The 20,255-nt window shown below is 35.5% G+C and overlaps 1 protein-coding gene across 1 annotated transcript in view; it reads left to right on the top strand.

Annotated features, from left to right (window-relative positions):
- Positions 1 to 6,114, top strand: part of LOC117177653 (eukaryotic translation initiation factor 4B-like) — a 334,613-nt gene extending 328,499 nt beyond the window's left edge. Inside the window, exons 11-12 of the mRNA XM_033368454.1 lie at positions 5,007 to 5,082; positions 5,296 to 6,114. Coding sequence (XP_033224345.1) covers positions 5,007 to 5,082; positions 5,296 to 5,367 — 148 coding nt within the window. The 3' untranslated portion in view covers positions 5,368 to 6,114. The remainder of the gene's footprint in view (positions 1 to 5,006; positions 5,083 to 5,295) is intronic.
- Positions 6,115 to 20,255: the final 14,141 nt, after the last annotated feature.

Genomic DNA, 20,255 nt, shown 5'->3' with positions numbered 1-20,255 from the left:
ACCAAAAACTTCAGTTAATAAGGGAGGGTTGGGAGAGGGGGGAAGTAGAACTGGAACCGAGAGAGTCGTCTTGGGTTTGTGTTTTTGTTTTCATGCTGAGAATTCTAAGTTAATCATTACTGTGTGCGTAGAATAAGATTTTTCTATGTGTAACAGGGGTTTTCAAACATAGATCCTGTATATACGAGAGATCCCAGGTCAATAGGTTAGATCTAATCCGTTTTCTATATTAGAAATAATAAATAATATTATTTTCTATTATTTAATATTTTTTATTTGTACTATCAATTTTACTATCTACTCAGTTTTTATATTGTACTATTCGAAACTTGACACTGAAATAGAGAATTGTGAAATGAAATCGTAAATGTTTATTTTTCTTTATTTCAATGTTGCTAAATAAAATATCCAATGCATTGTAAATTTTATATACACACAATTTACATTCCCTAAAAATCTTTTTTTTTATGAATGATTCAACATATTCCCATAAATTAATGTAAAATATTAAAAAGTAGCAAAAAGTTCACACATAATTAAGTTTTTATTACATAATAGTAAAAATGCATACTCAATTATAAATTCGATAATGACAAATTTGTAAATATGAATAGTTTAAAAATTGTTAAGTGGACCTAAATAATTTAATAAATTACTATATTCAATGTTTCAACTTATTTGTGACCACTTATTTTTATTATTATGAGTAGTTGATTAATTATTTAGTATAATTAAAGATAAAAAAATTGATTCGTGAACTATTATCGGCAATTACTTACTTCGAATAATTTAAATAAAATACTGTTTATTTCAAGTCCTATAGTTATACCAGGAAAAGCGGACTTTAAGGTTCAGCCGGACGATCATGGGTAGTGCTGCACCTGCGGCTTGTGGAAACCTCTGCTGTATAATATACCACATGGCCAGGTCTAGTCATCGGCCAATACCTACACACTGCACGGGACCGTGCAGAAGCAGACCACTTTTTTCAAAAGGCTTCAAGCGGCCATGACCGGCCGGGCAATGGACACCCTTCAACCTCTTTTCTTGTACACTAAATCCTCAAGAGACTATAGCATAGCTCATTAAGGTCCAAATTATGCGAACTCACTTTACAGATAAACTTACACTTTTATCGAATTTTTATTGGTCCGAGCTTTATCAGTATACGAAACACTTTCTTTTAAGTCTTGATTCGTCTCAATATCTCTTTTCAAACGGGAGATATTTTTTACTTGCATTAACAATTCTGGTGACGACAATTTTTAATATTTTTTGATTCTCAAAGCTGGGTTCCGTTCCCAAATAGACACAGACTCCACTTGAATTTTTTCCATTTTTTCGGACAGTTTTACAACTTCAGAAACAGCTGAAAGTTGACTTTTAAAATCTAGGCTTCGATTAGCGCAATTTTCTCCACATTTGTTGCTCTTACAAGAACAAAAAATTTTTAACTGAGATACGATAAACGTCATTTAACAAGTAGAAATATTTCTAATTAGCATTGCTAAATGCGAACTCAGGGCGATTTTTTTCACTGAGATAGAGCTTCTTTTTCCCAAGTGTCAGGACATTTGTTCCGATATTAGTTTAGTTTGGAATAATGTATGGAGTATATAGTTAAGAATTATTGCCAATAAAAATACAGTTAAACTTTTTGAATGTTGCAGCGATAGCATCGCACTTCAGAATTGAGATAACGGTGCTATCAATTTATAGGATATATCGTTTGCTTCAAATTTCACGTATAGTTATTTTTATAATATTTAACTATTAGGTCTATGCCATCTTCAGTTGAGGCTAATCATTTTTTTAATAATTTCGAAATATTTTTTTTTAATCAAGAAAATAAAAAACAATAGCATATACTTTTCAATTGATTATATATGCATTTGGCGGATATGCATTATATATGCATTTTCGTTCTCTACCCCGTCCAGACCTGCTAACTGAAACCTTTTCAACTACATTATGTGTTTCTCTATCTCCTCGTCATTCAACTCCTCCCGATCTACATCCCCCGTTCTTCTAATTCTCTCATTTCTCTTCTTTGAATATGAGCCCTGAAATGATTCTTTAAAAAATGCAATCAATTCCTCATTTCCTATCTTCTCACTTATCGCCACCCTACGTTTCCTAAACCTATTAATTATCTTCCACACGGCACTTCTGTCTTAACACTTCTCAACTGCTCTTCCCCCGCTAGACCTCCCTTTCTTCTTTCCTTTGACCGCCCTTTGGAACCTCCATCTATACCCGACTGGCAGCCTCGACTCAATTCTCTACCCACGTCTCTACCAGTCCCACAATGTCAAATTTCCGAACATACCTTCAGAATTCCTAATATTTTTTTACCCCTGCTACGTTCCAGTTCACCACCTTCACTACTTCACCTCCATGGGTTATCCCCGCCTTCCTACTTCCTACGTAACAAGTTCCCCTGCACTACCTTCAACATTTCTTTCTCCTCGTCCCACACCCACATTTTCTCAACTATTTTTATTTTCCTCTACCCTGACTTTGTCGATCTCTTTTCACTCCTCTCCTTCCTAGCCCTGTCGTTCTGCATTCTCTGTACATCCCTTTCCTTCCGCGTCAAATCGTAATTTCAGTCTTAAAGAATTCAAGCATATAACATTTTTCATAAAAAGATTGAAACTGCCACTTTCTGCAAGTATCTAGTGTACTTTCGTTGATAGAGAAAAGTCGACAGCATTTTTGCATTCGCCAATCAAAGAACATAATTTTGAACATTCTGTAAAAAAGCGGGTTAGTGATGATCCGCGGAGGCCCTCGGTACCTTCTGGGATCACTGATGGGAGAACGAGAATATCTCTGACATGCGCAGTAGTGATTCCTGTGTATTTTTAGGTTATGAACCCCATGTGTAAACTTATAAATACACTGGAATCACTACTGCGGATTTCAAAGATATCTGCGTTCTCCTATCACTATTCGGGATAGTTTTGCCCTTGCCTTGAGTTGGACTTGAACACATAAAATTAAATCTCTTTCATGGCCAGGGGTACTACACTACACTATATCTCCTGAAAATTCTCACTTTTCAGAGTAAGCCCCCTTTTTCGGCGCACATGATTATATTATAGACTTCAGAAAAAAATTAATTTCTTTTATTTATTTCTTACATATGCAAGTTGAAGTTTTCTCAACCTAAAGTGATAATACATTTTTACTAATCATAAAGATTACTTTTTAATAAAAATTGTACCATCTCAAAATTATTTAAATCTCAGAGAAACTTTACAAATCGGTTCTAAATCATTTATTTCCTTTAATAAATTTTTCCATTTTAATTTTTAAAACTCTATCACATTTCTAATGTTAACTTTTAAATAATATTTGTAAAATACTGTTTTTACACATTCCGTTTACACATTGATTTGACATCAGAATCATATTCATCGAAAAAAATACACCAGATATGTGAGTCTTAAATACGATTTTTGTCCGACAATTACAATTATCTTGCGAATTTTTACTACTTTTTAGCCAATTTTTCACTTTAAAAAAAATAAACGTGAAAATCAGCGACTTTAGATGGTTAAAACGTTCAACTGACTTCGGAATCGTATTTATTGTATTCATGGCATAAAATTGTTTAAATGAAATTTACCGGTAGACTCGTAGATAAAATAATTGTAGGCCGCATTGTAGGCTTCCTTGATTTAATTATTTTTAAATATTTTTGATACTTCTGAACCTTCCAAATATCTTTTAAAATGAATCCAATTTTTCTAACATTTGTAGGCATTCTGATTTAACTTCTAAATGTTTAAGATAATTCTTATGTTTAAAGTTTAGGTTCTTGACCAGGTAAAACTAATTAATAATTTTTTATTTTAATTTTTCTGTCTAATGGTCCAATTCTGAAAAAATGCTCTCTGGCTGAGGCTGGAAAGAATTTTTTCTTAAGAATCTTAAAAGTAACTAATATTCTAATATTATTGATTGGACCACTAGACAAAACAGTGAAAATAAAATTTATTAATTAATTCTTACTTTTGCTACAATTTTGAAAGAATTCTGCATGATAAGAAATGCATTAAAATCTTCCGGATTCTTTTTTCGACAATAATGGAAATCTTCAAAAATATTATAATTTTCTTATAAATCTCAAGAAAATTTGGTTATTCTTTTAAAATGTTTAAAAATTTTCAAGGAGCTTCTAACCTTCTAATGAAGTTACGCGTATTTGAATGATATACTTCGTTTTAAAAAGAATACAATTTTTTCTCTTCATTGAGATATTTGTCGTTTTCTTTTAGATTTTGATAGAGTTTATCATCTTAGTTTGAAATCAACCGGGAAATTACAACAAGGCTTTACAATAACAAAATGTTGTGTTTTTTCTGAAAATATTGAAAGACCAGGGAGCTTCAATTAAAGAAATACGGCACTGGTCGAAAGACATGCCAGGTGTCCAGCCAAGGATTTTAAACCACGGGTTGAAGAAAGGCACGAGCGGCCGGCAGCAAGAAAAAGGATACCGACTGTTACAGTTTGCAGTTTGAATCGCTTTAATATCTTTATTAGAACTGAAGATAATATAGTTCTAACTTTTTGTACTTTTAAGCAACAGTTTTTATTATTTCTCAAATTTTTCAACTGCAATGTGTTCACATCTCTTTTCCTCATACTCATTTTTTTAAAACTTGTCCCATAGCCCACTGTTTGAGAAATAATGCTCTGAAGGTGACTGTTCTTAAATGTACCCGAAATTCCTTACTTTTTAAAAAAAATTTTCAGTCTGCAGAGGCGAAACATTTGCTTACATAAACGGCTTGAAGCTCATTTACGTAGAACACTTTCAGCTTTCAAATAACAATTTTTTTATTACGCTAGCATTTTTTTTTTGCTGAGTTTTTAAGCTCCAAAAGCAGATACCTACCATTTTCTCGCTGATAGTTGGCCCTTATATCATGAATAACTGTTATTTACTTTTACCACTAGTGAGAGATTTTCGCTAATGTTTACTCTTTTTGTAGGGAACGAAAAGAAAAAGACAGAGATAATCGGAATGAAATTAGTCGAATGCCAAAGGCTAAGGAAGATCAAGCACCGGTAAATGAATACATTTTCATATAAGTTTTTTAAAAGTTTTAATTTTATAATTTTGAATTCTTTTTTCTAGGAAGAAACTTTTTTAATAGAAAATAATGATTATAAGTTTAAAGACCTTAATTACTATGTTTAGATATAGATGCAATAATTGCATCTATAATAAAATAATTTTATCGAAACTTATGAAGCTAAGTGAAGACATTATTTTTACAGAATTTCGTAGCTTCCAACAAATATTCCATGCTACCTGATGACGTGGATCCAGACAATCTGATCGAGGATTAGTGATGTTCGCCATAACCAATCATCACAATGAAATAATTGTTCTACAATCATTCTAAATCATATAGAATACTACGTATAACATTACTCCCCAATTTATTTTACATATCCTGAATACTTATGTTTAACCAATTCTAAAAGTGGAAGGGAATCGCGTTTTATTCCATCCAGTGCCGCACTTTCTGGATATATTGTTGATTTGTATTTCATCTATTCTATTATTAATCTTAATACAATTATTGCAAATCTGCAGATTGAGCTAATATACCTCATTTACTTTTTCGAATCGATGATCCTTCATGGTATTCCGCCAGCCCGCAACATTATGTTAAGGATTGCCTTCTAAGGTAATATTTAAAACGCATGGACATTCGCGAGGTGGACGAGGGTAATATGCGATATTTGCATGTATAGCGACGTAGAAGGTGGACATTGTACAATATATAATGTCTTACATATTTATGTAAATGTAAAATAATCCTATGCCAAAATACGCGAATCTTTTTCAAGTACTAATTAAGACCCATGCATACCTCTTCTTGCGAGCAGAAAAGCCCTTAAAATTAAAGAAGGTGATGAAATAAGTTTAGTTTCCGCTCTTACGTTCTCATGAACTTTTCCATTCGAAAGTAGAGGTATGTTAGCACCTTTAGATATACAGAGGATCTTCGAAAATTAGTATATAACTAGCTACTTGTGTTCTGAATAAAGTACGTGGATTTTTTAAATAAAAATGAGAATCAATAGAACATAACAGTGTTCATCATTTTTTCATCTTTTTATCTGCGTCGGTTCATTACAGCTAGTCGTCCAGCTTTCTAAGACAAATAGCAAAAGTCTTGCAAACTTGATTGTTAGACCTGGAAAGGAGAAGGTACTCGGCAATTCGATTAAAAGTTGAACGCATGCACGTAAGCATATACATTTAAGTTAATTCTATAACGAATATGAAATTTAATATCGGTGCCTTAAATTATATAACACAAATAATTGTATGAGCGTTTAATTTTAAAAAGGAAAGCAGGTCATCGATATCCTTTCTTTTTATATTGCACAGTGTTTGGGACACTGAATAATGTGGTCAGAGGGTTTTTCAAAACTAAAGTTAAGAGTAAATCTACTATCGGCGAGAAAACTATAGGCATCTGCCTTTGAAGCTTAACAACTCAGTAAAAAAAAGCTAGCGCAACAAAAAAACAGTCATTTAAAAGCTGAAAGTGTTCTACGTTAATGCGCTTGAAGAAGTTTATGTAAAAAAAATATTGTGCTTAACAGACTGAAAAATGTAAAAAAAAAGTAAGGATTTTTGGGTACATTTAAGAACAGTCAAGTTTAGAGCATTATTCCATATGCAAGGAGCGATGGAAAAAATTTGAAAAAATTTACGAGTATGAGGAAAACTGTTGTGAACCAGTTGCAGTTAAGAAATTTTAAAAATAATAAAAATTGTAGCTTGAAAGCACAAAAATGTGACAGAAAGCAGGGGGGACCCTTTTTTGTTTTACTGCCGACCGCTGAGCCCTGGATGGCCAGGTGCCATCCAAGCATTCAGAACTAGGGGCCAAAGAATGGCACCAGCGGTCGGCAGTAAAACAAAAAAAGAGCCTCCCCTGCTTTCTGTCACTTGTTTTCTAACAAAAAAAATTTCTAAAAATATCGCGATTTTCAAAAAAAAGAAGACTAACACATCCTTCCGGGTGATTGTAAATAAATACAGTCCCTATCGATTACATTTTGCAGTTTGAATCGCTTTAATATCTGTATTAGAACTGAAGATGATATAGTTGCACATTTTGGTCCTCTTAAGCAACAATTTATATTATTTTTTTAATTTCTCAACTGCAACTGGTTCACAACAGTTTTCTTCATATTCATGAATTTTTTCACATTTTTCCCATCGCCCCTTTTATAAGAAATAATGCTCTAAAGTTGACTGTTCTTAAATGTACACAAAAATCCTTAGTTTTTTAAAACATTTTTCAGTCTGCTAAGTACAAAAATTTTTTTACGTAAACGTCTTCAAGCTCATTAACGTAGAATACTTTCAGCTGTTAAAATACTGTTTTTTTGTTGCGCTAGCATTTTTTTTGACTGAGATGTTAAGCTCATTTTTTTCAGATTAAAAAAAAATAGAGCTTGTGAGTATCAGATTACTGTAAAATGTAAGATTTTTGTAGTATTCGATTTTTTTTAAATACACGTATTGGTTTTAGGGAAATACCATATGAGTGAAAATTGTAGCTAATAAAAAGGACAAAAATTATACCCTAAACATTTTTTAAGGATTTCGTGAACCATCCTAATGAACATATAGCAAAGGTTCTCGCGTACCAACACAGTTCAACGGTCCTTATCTGTTTGAAGAACCGAGATATATTAATGAGAACAACGGCTGATTACGGATAACTGAATTAAAAAAAAATGATAGCAATTAATAATATTTATATTATGTATTATTTTCATGTTTTATTACGGCTTATAAAACAAAATTGAAAAATGCCTGGAAAAAATATCTAATCGTGCACATTAAGTGATGATAAACCGAGAGCGGTAGTGGTGGTAGAAGCGCCTCCTCTGTGGTGTCACGCGGCTGCAGGCTGCGCTGCAGATACGAAGTATCTTTATGGGTGCTTAGGGGAAACTAACTTTTCAATATAAAATGTCAATAGTAACTAGGGCTTTCATGATTTTATTGCAGTATGTTCAAATTTATTTTGAACGAATTAATTGAAAAAGAAGTTTACAATGTGCTTATGTTTGTTGTATATTATTGAATATTTTCATAATTGTATTTAATATCACGGTTTTTTACATTGTACGTATAATGTGAACAAATGTTGGCTGATATTTTTTGTAAAACTTAGTTTTCTCGGAATCTAATGCTTTTTTATTTACAGACAGGTTTTCATACATGACAAACTTACTGGCCGTGTGATTATTCTCAAAATTGCAAATGTCCCGAGGTAGGCTCACAGGCATGACAGCCATACTGCTGATGGTTTCTTTGCAACATTTCGAACGTCATGAGTAAAGCTCTTAGGCATAAAAAACTTACTCACTGACTGTGTGATTGTTCTAATTGTGTGTATTGTTTGTAACATTGCGAACACCTCGAAGCAGTCTCTCAGGTGTGACATACATATTGATGTAACTTAAACCACTACATCGGTCATGGTCAAGAGTGGAATAAGGTCGACGCTCTTGATAGGCGTCAAACTGCGATTCGACTATGTTTATGTTTTCATTGTCTCTATTATAGGACAGTGGAGTCGGAGCTACCCTTTGAAGATTCGTTGTCATCTATGCTATGAACAACATCATAACATGCTTTATAAAGACATGCCTCGTTAAAGGTCTTCGACTGAAGACTCGGACCCTTCAGTCACTGAGAGGGTTCGTTTGGAATCGAAATCAGACTGTTCGGCCTCTTTCTGACGATTTTCACTTGCTACAGCACAATTCGCTATAAAGACCTCGGATGGGCACCAAATTTTAACAAGAGTAACAAGAGTAAAGAGTAAAGAACAAAAAGAAGGATTAATAGTAAAAGAGGTAAAGATAGGAGGAGAAAAGTGGAAGTTAGTGGGAGTTTATGTGAACGGTAATATGCAGGAGAAAGCCGAGGAGATGAAAGAAATGATTAAAGAAAATAGAGGAGAGATTAGGCTGATAATAGGTTGGGATTTCAATGCGTGAACAGGAGACAGTGGAGGAAGGGAATGGGGAGAAGAGAGAGGAAGAAAATCCAATGATAAGGTACTAAATGGGGAGGGGAAAAATTTGTTGAAGAGCTTGGAGGAGTTGGGATGGTTTATCTTAAACGGAAATATAGAGGGAGATGAGAAAGGAGAATATACACGCTCAGGAGGTGAAAAGGGAACAGTAATTGATTATGTAATAGTGGATAGGGACAAAAAAGCAATAGAAATATGAATAAAAGGGGACCAAATGTAAAAAGTGTAGGAAAGGGGGATTGGTCAAAGGAAGGAAAAGAACAGTTTAGAGAAAAGGTCAGAGATAGCAAAATGGGAGAAGGAAATGTGGATGAGGAGATGGAAAAAATGATAGGAGAAATAAAAAGAGGATTAGAGTGCATACACAAAAATGAAGTTAGTAAAGAGGGGAATAGAAGTGGATGGGATGAGGACTGTAAAGAGAAAAAAAGGAGATCAGAAAAGAATTAAGAAAGTGGAGAAAAGAAAAAAGTAATGGGGAAGAATATAGGAAAAAATAGAAAGAGTATACAGAGTTGTGTGATCAAAAGAAAGAGGAAGAGAAAAACAGGTTTGAGGAAGAGGTGGAGAAGTCTAGGACGGAAGAAGAGCTAGGGAAGGTAGTAAATAGAGAAAGAAAAAGAAGAAAAGGAATAAAGCAAGATATTGAAATGGTAGAATGGAAGAAATATTTCTTGGATTTGTTAGGAGGAGTAGATAGAAAAGTTAGAAAGGGAGGAAAATTTGGTAGAGAAAGAGACGAGGAAGAGGACATAACAAGGGAAGAAATAGTTAAGGTTTTAGGAATAATGAAGTATGGAAATATGGAGGGAAGGAACTAGAGGAATGGGCATGGATAATGTGTGTGACCCTGATGCCAACACTGTATAAAGTTATGTAACAGTTTTGTCGGAGAGATTGAAGAAAGAATTTGAGGAAAAAATGAGAGAGCCACCATATCAGACAGGGTTTAGAAAAGGAATGGGGGTGATGGACAACATATACGTTCTGAAATATCTAATAAATAAGAGAATTAAAGGAAAAAAGCGGCAATGATAGCAATGTTTGTGGACTTCCAGGCGACGTTTCACTCATTAGACCGAGGCAAAATAGAAAAAGTTATGATGAAAAAGGAGATAAGGGAGGGATTAATAAAGAGAGTATCGGACATTTTTAGAGAGACAAAAAGCAGAGTAAAAGTAGCAGATCAAATAGGAGATATTTTCTGGGTGAGGAAAGGATGTCTTCTGAGCCCACTTTTATTTAATATATTAATATCAGACTTATAAGAAGAAATGGGGAGAAAAGGTTAGGGAGGAGTTAGGATAAGAAAGGAAATGATATATACACTGGCATACGCAGACGACATAGTGTTGATGGCAGAGGATGAGGAAGGGATGGCGGACTCAATCACAGATAATGAGGTTTAGAAAAGGAGGGGAAAGGAAGTGAGAATGGTTGGGCTGATGGAAGGGAATAAAGTTAGAAGAGATAAAAGAGTTTAAATAATTGGGATATATCTTGCAAACGGATGGAGATTATATAGTTCATGTAAGAAAAGGGATACAGAAAGCAGCAGGGGTAATGAAACAGATATGGTGAATAGGAAGAAGAAGGCTAAAAAAATTGGAGAAGGAGAATGTGGTGGAAAGAAAGGAATGATATTGAGAGTGCATAAGAAAGGTATATAACATGGGCACTAGGGGCAGACTGGAGGACGCCAGGGTATATGGTGAGAGAAGAAGCGCAAAGGGAAAAGTTAGGTATTAGAGCGGGAAAGAGGAAATAGAAATTTGAGACGGAAGCTGAGGAAGGGAAAGGGAGAGTAGTTGGCGAGAAAGTGCTTGATGGAGGTAGAAGAGAGTAGAGGGAGGGCGATCGAATTAACGAGATGGGAAGAAGAAAGGAGGGAGTTCTTTAATGATAGAGAAATAGAAGACGGGACTGGAGGAAACTATGAAGAATTGGAAAAAAGGGAGAGGGAAAGACAATTAATAGAAAGATGGGGGATCATTGATGATTCAAAATACAATTAATGGAATAAGATGTTAAAAAAGGAAGGATTAACAAAGCATTTAGAAAAGGAATGAGGAGAGGGAAGGTTGACAAGAATAGCAAGATTTAGATTGAGAAACGAGGTAAGAATGTGAATGTATTGGGAAAATAAAGAGATCAAGAAGTGTAGAATATGTGAATAGGAGGAGGAAACATAGGAGCATGTATGGGAAGGATGTAGGAGAGGAATGGAAAATAAAGGAAGCTGGCAAGAGAATGGCTAGAAAAGAGAATGAGAGAGAATGAAAGAATGCAAGTTAAAATAATGGGAAATTAGAGGTATAAAAAAGTGCAAGATAAAAGGAAACGGAAGTCGTTTAGATTAGAAGTGTAAAGATTGTAAGTAATGTTTATGTAATAGTATAATTAGACTAAGTTGCGTTTGCGTTCTCATGCTCTCTCTCTCTCTCTCTCGCTTGCACTCTCGCTTTCGTTCCCTCGATTACTCGTTTGCTAATAAGTCCTAAATTACGCTATGACAGGAAATAGAGATAAGAAACTATGTACAAGACTGTATGTAAATAGTTGTAAATAATTGTATATAGTAAGGATAAGCTTTAAAAAAATATATGTAAGCTGTTGTAAGAAATGGGGGTCATGTAAACCCTTAGGCAGGGTTGGTCAGTTACGCGTAACACGAGTATTTCCTACGTATATTCCGTTTTTGACGTAACATATGTCAAAAACAGTAGAAAGCTTCTGTAAGTTACGTTTTTAAGTTGGCCGACTTGCAAAATCAGTGTCATCAGTGTTGACAAGTACATAACCTCATTTTTGAAATATAATAATGATTAATAATTTTGTATAATGCGTTATAGTAATTGAAAATAATAATTATGCCTGGATTGAGAAGAAATGCCCAGAATCATAATGTAAGCCCATAGAAGGATTTGTTTTTCGAGCGAAAGAAAGGACAAAAAACTTTCGCAATATGTCGTTTGATTCTTTTGATAGTAATTATTATGTATCATATTGCATAATATTATATATGTAATTATGCAGGGTCTCCCTAATTATAACTTCAAATTGCTTTAACATGTATTCAATTTTAAAAAATTTTAAAGGTTGGTATTTGACGCTAGATTTACGAGACGAATTAAAGAAATAATATAACACGAATCGAGAAATATAAATCTCTGAAAAATTTTATAGAATTCTAAATTCTGTAGTATTGTGATCCTGGATACATTTTTTTACTATTTTCTACAATGAAAATTTGAAATGAGAACACGGGAAACACGACCCACATCAAGAAAAATAGATTCTTTGAGGTATTTTTCGAAATTGACGCATGCGCATTGAAAGTTTCCATTTGGACATAATATACGTTAAATCACGTAAAAACCTAGAGAAGTAATATACGTGGCAATATACGTAATATACGTAATATACGCGTAGAAAACCACGTATAATACGTGGAGTATTATACGTTATGAACTCTGCTCTTAGGGGACACATTATGAATGAAGAAGAAGAACTGTCATAACAAATTTTTGGATTTCCTTGAAAAATAAAAAATGCAAATTTAGATTTCACAAAAAATAATGAAAAATAAAAAATTCCATTTTGTGGTAAAATTATGTAGGATACGAAAAAAAAAACCAAAATTGTCATCCCAAAAAAGATCTACCATTTCGTTAAAAACCACTTCTTGATAGGACGCGTACTTTTTCTTTTATTCTTGAAAAATAATATTAAAAATAAAATAAAAATAAACAATTTGTCGAAAAAAGACGAAATTTACGAGAGAGAGAAAAAGATTCAACAAAACCTGTTTACAAATGTCTGTCGAAAATCGAGCACGCAGCGCGAGTGTCACGATGAGGAAGTGTACCTTGAAGCCTACAAAGCTTTGAGAAACTTAATCTTCGACTATACTTAATTAAGTAGACAATTCAGAATATGAAGACGCATATAAACACTGCGATCTAAAAGTGATCATTTTGATATAGTTTTATTGAAGCATTCTAAATGCAAAGAATATATATCCAAACGCGAAGCACGAGGTGTAATTATGTCGCAGCGCAAAGCGCGAGGTAACTCATTATCGAGGGTGAAGCGCGAGATTCAAGAGACGTGCGCCTCAGACGGGCTCAAACTAGCGATCCGCGCACGCAGAGCGCGATGAGAATGTGCCCGCCAAATAGGCAGATTTTTTTACTTATTTATTTTTATTGTTTAGATTTATTAACTGGGTTCATTAAACAACGTTCACTTACTCTAAAATTGTAATTGTGTTTCATAAACTAATACTACTTATTTTTCTTCATTTTTAAACACTTCAACTTTTGAAAAAATTTATTTTTTGTACCGTAAAAGCTGATTTACTTATGAAGATCCAATTAAAATAAAAAATTAAAAGTAAGATAGCATACTATATTTCAGATGAACCAGCACAAGTGCATGTTACAAAAAATATACCTTATTATTCAACAGTTTAAAAAAATCATAAGATGAATTTCAACTATCATCATTCAAACTTTTTTGTTCATTATTAATAAATTTAGCATATTGATATATTTTAAAAGGAAATAAGGTTTGAAACAATAAAAATTCATCAATATAGCCCACAAAAAAATTAAAATGATACATAAAAATATTGGAACTTCATAAAAATATTAACGCTATGTTTCCATTGTTCAAGTTTACGGTCAAAGGATATTGATAGCTGAATAAATTAATTTGAGTATTTAATTTTTATTTAATTACACTGAAAGCTTCTTTTTCTGTATTTATATATACACAAATAACACGCATTTTCATTTAAAGGTTTGATATTGATAATAGTGTGAAAGAAATCTCACTTTTTACATAAATGTAATTCTTTCATCTTCTGAACAATTTTTCTTTTAATCTGAAAAAACCTAGAAGAGTATTTTCGGACACAAAAAACAAAACCTCTCAATACTGGCACAGCGAAAAATAAATATATATACATCTTCAGTACGAATCGGAATTCAAACAAAAAAACTGAACGCGTTGAACGTTGATTCGAAAGACTTTCGAACAGCCCACTTCGAATCGTTTTTCTTTCGAAACGAACTGATCGCATCGAATATCGATTCGAAAGACTTTCGAACTGCCCATTTCGAATCTGAAATAAATTCGAAAAACTGAACGCGTCAAATTTCGGTTCGAAAGACTTTCCAACTGCCCACTTCGAATCGGTTTTCTTTCGATTTGATCTGAGGGCGTCGAATGCCGATTCGAAAGACTTTCGAATTACCGCATTCGAATAGTTTTTTCCCCGATTCGAACTGGCCTCTTTGAATTTCTTTCGAATCGACATTCAAGGCGCCTTAAATTATGCACCAGTTCGGTTCGGAACGATCTGAACAGTCCTAGTGTATAGTGTGTATAGTGTGACTCAGGTCTCTCTAAAATTTTGTATTGTAGCAAATTTGTATAAGCCTACGTGATTCAAAATACTTGTGTAGCCTTGGAAATGTTACGAAATACATTGTCCTGTTAACACAGGTGCACAGGCCGACAAAATTCGACGAAATTTCACACCGACAGACCGGACCTGGGGCCTATTTCGTAACAGCTACATGTTACAATTTACAAGTACAAGTCTAGGGAATTGTAACTTGTATTACAAATGGGCGTTATGTAGTCATTGGTACTTTTTACAAGCTACAAGTACGGCGACTCCTTTTACAAGTAATATCGCGCAATTTTACAAGTGTTCTGTTTCATAAAGATTTTGTCTTGTAAGCAGCACTTGTGATTTGTAGAAAAATTTCAGAGGATCTTTACTGTTTTGTAAAAGTGGTAAGAGTAAATATAATTGATATTTTAAGGAATTTTACTGAAATTTTTGACCATGAAAATTTTATTATGGATTAAGTAAAGAAGCACTTATTAAAGTTCCGATATAATTATCTGTTCTTCTGAAGTCAATAAAGAATCACATGCGTTAAAAGAATTGTATATATTCATAGATTAGGATAGTCTGGAAAGCGTGTCTTTTGTAAAAAAAACGGATTTTATTTGCATTTGTTATTTCCTTCGACGCCATAACACAAAATATATCTTCTTACAGAGTTAATCGCCGATATAGCAACACGCATAGTCCCACTTGGAGGTTAACAGCTATGATAAGTTAAGTGCGCTTGTAACTTTTAGGAGATATTACTTGCAATTACAAGTGGACGTAAGACTTTTGTGAAACAGAAAATACAAGTACTTGAAATTAAAGCTAGTAATTAAAAGCTAGTAACTTACTAACTTGTAACTTGTAGACTTGTAATTGCTATGGAACAGGCCCCTGGTGTACTCGAAGGGCTTTAAGGCGCTGAATCCGAATCTGAACTCAAAATGGCTCCATCACCCTAGGTTTTCGAGATAGCCTAACCTAAATATGCAAAAAATACGGTTTTTTGCTATGTTTGAGTTTCTCTCACATCGAGAATTTTTGTTCTATTGGAAATCTGAGCACGGCATTAGAAAGCTAAAATCTTCTAACTTGAAAAGAACTACCCAAAATTTGAAAGAAATTTCAATTCTTAAAAATGCTCTACATTTTTAAATTTCGGCAGTCTGTCCCGACATACTGGACAAAGTCTGGGTTTGACCCCATTATTGACGGACTGGGTTGCAGTCAAGTACACGACGGGCGGAGTACAGTTTAAGGTGAGTTCCGAACCACCAGAACCTCGGGAAAGGTGCATAGAAAAGTTTCCAGAGGTTCCGGCTCAGGGATCAAACCCCGATGTGACTGATGAGATTAGAATGTCATAAGTTAATTCAACGAATTTAATACGATGCTTGGTACCTCTTTCGATGATTTTGTAGGTATACAATTACAGTGCATCTTGCGTGAACATTGCCTGTAGCCGAAATTGCAATAGGATTAATAGATGCATGTTTCACATTCCTCTATATGGTCTTTACTTTATGCCTTAGCTCGCTATACTAGTGGATCCTGATTGTATAGGTTGACTGCAAATTTCGGTTAAGTGGACAAGCAATGTCGATGATGTAGACTCTTCCACCTTTGTTTTCTCGCATGACGATGTCAGGTCGATTGACCCGGATGTAATGATCCTTTTGGATAGTAATATCCCAATATAAGATCTAATCTTCGCTTTCTAAAACGCGCATTGGAATGTATCTATAGAAAGGCATCCATTCTTTTAAGAGTCCTAGGTTAAGAGCAAGTTGTTGATGTATAATGCCCGCTACATCATTATGTCTGTGCGTATATTCTCTCTGAGCCATTACGCGACAGCCATCAATAATGTGCTCGATGGATTCGTTGGTAAGTCCACATAATCGACACCGGTCAACCACGTCCTGATGTAACACGTGTTTGCGATAACTCGTGGTGCTGACAACCTTGTCCTGTATCGCGATGACGAAGCCTTCCGTCCTTGGATACAGAACACCCTTTCTTTGCCAAATATTGGATGTCTCATTATCTACTTTATTTTGATCTAACGTTTTGGGGTGCTCGCAATGGATGGCTTTCTGCCTCCATTGTATTTCTAATTCCTCTATGGTGTCTGCCCTAATATTCAAGGCCATATCTGAGGACAATTTTAAGAACGTATAGTCAAGATCCGCTTTACAGATGTTTCTATAAAGCGCAAAACTTCGATTGCTGTTAAAATAGTCTCGCAACTGTATAACTTGTGACGCACACAGTTTTTTGCCATTTACAACGCCCCTACCCTCCATATTTCGTGGTAGAACTTCCTTTTCAATCGCTGAATTTCTGTAGTGCATTCGGTGCTTCGTCATTTCTACGCGAACAATTCTGTTTAACTTGTGTTGATTGCCCTTATTCTGTTTGCCGCATTGAGAAAACTCTTCATAATCAATCGGAGTCTCGTAGTGAAGGCAGTCATTAGGCTTGTCCTAACTATCGAATGCTGAATCCACTTAAATTCAAGAATATCCAGATATTTATGATTCGCCTGCAGCCATTGCTCCATGTGGATATCATTGGTAAACTGCTTTATGACATCGATCACTTACTGCAGTTTCTGAGCTGAACTAGCGTATAGCTTCAGGTCATCGATGTAAAGAAGATGGGTGACTTAATGATCATCCTCATTATCATCAAGTCTAAACCCATGAGGCATGCTGTTTAGTGTTTTGCTCAATGGATTCAACTCTAAACAGAACCATAGGGTGCTGAAGGAGTCTGCTTGAAATATACCCGTCGTAAAGCGTATTGATCTAGTTATCCTTGTTTGTCCATGATCAAAATACTTAATTCTGGTACTCCGGGAGACTCATCGCATGACTTAGAAAGTCAATAATGCGTGGGCAGATTTTGTAAAGTTTTAAGACTTCAAGCAAATAGTCATTCGACACGGAAGGAAACGCTTGCTTGTAAACACTGTATGTCATGTGTAAGTTGCTTTGATTCTTACGAGCTTGAGTGATGGCAACAGCGTCTATACTGACTAAATATTTACAGCCTCGCGAGTTTTTACAACAGCGTTTTTGTTCTTCTGTAAGAATGTCATTCTCATCGCAATGAGAATATACCTTATCTGCAATGATAGCTGTAAGACATTTATAAATTGTTGGAACATAGGCTGTCGGTCGAAAGGCAGATAGATTTTGAGCGTCTGGTTTTCTTGCTAACATATACGTAGTGCCCTGGAGTATAAAGCCTCGCATCATGTCTGGCATCAGTCTGTTTACAGTTATTGAGCGTTTTTGATCTACCAGATTCTGCTAATTTATTTTGGTGGCCAGCTCTGGGTATTTAAATCCACCTCTGGAGGATGTGGTGGTGTTGGATCATCAATCGGTTGAGGAAGAACATCAATTGCTCCTGCTTGACCGTATAACGCGGCTTCCTCTAACTGATGTTCATTGCCGTCGTTTTTCCACGTTAAATCAACTTGTTGTTTTATCTCCATTGATCGGTCTTCTGTCACGTTTAGATGATTCCTGATGTCTTTCACCTTAGCGATAAGATCTCCTAGTGCGATTTTCTGTATATTAGGATATTTTGCAGCCAATTTCGTTCTTAAATTGTATCCTTTTCCCATTTTCGTTTCAAACTTTGCACTTTCGTAATAGAGAGGCACCAATTTCTCTTTCATTGTGCTATCCCAATTGATGCTCTCCCACGTTATTTCTATCGAGGTGGCTAGCCTAAGCATCCTCAGCAAGCACAGTTGATGTTCCACTACTTACCATTTGTTGCCGATACTCTTGCTGGCCAGCTGCTTTGTTAGTGATATCTACCTAACCATCTCGCAGCTCAACATCGCCACCGTCCCGCATGATGTGGTCCCCAGCTGTGGCTCCAGGGGCGCTCGACGATCCTCGGGAAGTGACATACGTTTCAATATCTTTAGTATGCTCTCCATTATTATTTGGGCCTTGTTTTTCTACTTAGTCCCTCTCTTCTCCGTTATCAGCCTATTTGGCATCGAAAACTCTGTCAGTAGTAATGCTACCGCCAACATAGCCGTCAAAGTCATGAGAGGAATGCGCAAGCCCTTCCGCGAGATCAACGCGAATATTATTACTTGTTATTAATTAATAATAATAATTGAACCACGATTGCTCAGCTGGTTAGACACTCTGATTTCACCTCAGAGACCCGGGGTTCTATCCCTGAGCCGGTACCTCTGGAAGTTTTTCTATGTGTTCTGGTCGTTCTGAACCCACCTTAAGCCATAGGTCCCCTATCGTGTACTTGACTGCAACCCAGTCCGTCAATCATGGGGTAAAAACCAGGCTTTGTCCAATATGTCGGGGCACACGGCTCTCATCAGATCACTTGATTGCGTTATAAAAATGCGTCCATCACTGACGACATATACCAGGACAGCCCCGTGTTGAATAATAAAAATAAAAAGCCAATTCTAACCAAAATTGCCTTCGACATGTTGGGCAGTAACCATCGTAAGCCTGTGACAAAATTTATCAGATAATAGCTTTAAGAAAGCATCCAGAGGTGACTGTTGTCACCTCCAACGCTCGTGGCCGCTCGTAATTGTATACCTACAACATCATCGGAGAAGGTTTCAAGCATCGTAGTAAAGTAGTTGAATTGACTTATAACATTCTAATCTCGTCAGTCACTTGACTTATTCCGTGGCTATGATGTATAATTGAGTTCACCCAAATAAAAGTTTAATAACAAATAAAAATAATAACCGAAAGTGTTCTCGCTACCGAAGGTTTTCACCCTACCGAAGGTGTTTTCCCTACCGATGGTGTTCTCATGTTAATGTCGCGGTAGGGCTTGAGCTTTCCTCTCATGACTTTGACGGCTATGTTGGCGGTAGCATTGCTACTGACAGGGTTTTCCATGCCAAATAGGCTGAAAACGAAGAGGAGAGAGAGTAAGTAGAACAACAAAACCCAAATAATAATGGAGAGCATATTAAAGATATTAAAACGCATGTCTCTTCCCTCGGACCGTTGGGGAGCTCCTGGAGCCACAGTATGCAGGGCGGTGGCGATGGTGAGCTGTGAGATGGCCAGGCAGATCTCAGTAATTAAGCAGTTGGCCAGCAAGAACATCTGCGACAAGCGGTAGGCAGCAGAACATCAACTGTGCCTGCTGTGGATGCTTTCGCTAACGTTAACTATTTGCAGCCAACCACCTCGACAGAAATACCGTGAGAAAGCATAAATTCGGATACCAGAATAAAAGAGGAATTATTGCGTCTCTATCACGAAAGTGCGAAGTTTGAAACGAAAATGGAAAAAGAATACAATGTAAGAACAAAATTTGCTGCAAAGTATCCTAATATACAGAAAGTCACACAACGAGATTTTATCGCTAAGGCGAAGGACATTAGGACTACTCTACACGTGACAGAAGACCGAGCAATGGAGATTAAACAACAGGCCGATTTGGCATGGCAAAACGACGGCAATGAAAATTAGTTAAAGGAAGCCACGTCAAACGGTGAAGCAGGAGCAATTGATGTTTTTTCTCAACCTATTGATGATCCAGCACAACCTCATCCTTCAGAGGTGGATGGCCTTATACAACCAGAGGCAGAAGCAGAGGTTCAGCAACCAAAAAAGCGACGAAAAGTGGACATACCATATGATCAGAGATGTTATGCGCCTTGATTTTTGGCAGAGAAATGTGGACAAAGTGTGAGGAGAGATCAAAGACTCTAATGACTTAAA

This window comes from Belonocnema kinseyi, chromosome 8, assembly GCF_010883055.1.
Source record: "Belonocnema kinseyi isolate 2016_QV_RU_SX_M_011 chromosome 8, B_treatae_v1, whole genome shotgun sequence".
In the NCBI taxonomy this organism is placed as follows: Eukaryota; Metazoa; Arthropoda; class Insecta; order Hymenoptera; family Cynipidae; genus Belonocnema; species Belonocnema kinseyi.
The sequence above is the reverse complement of the archived record's forward strand: the minus strand, read 5'-3'. Positions and strand labels throughout refer to the sequence as shown.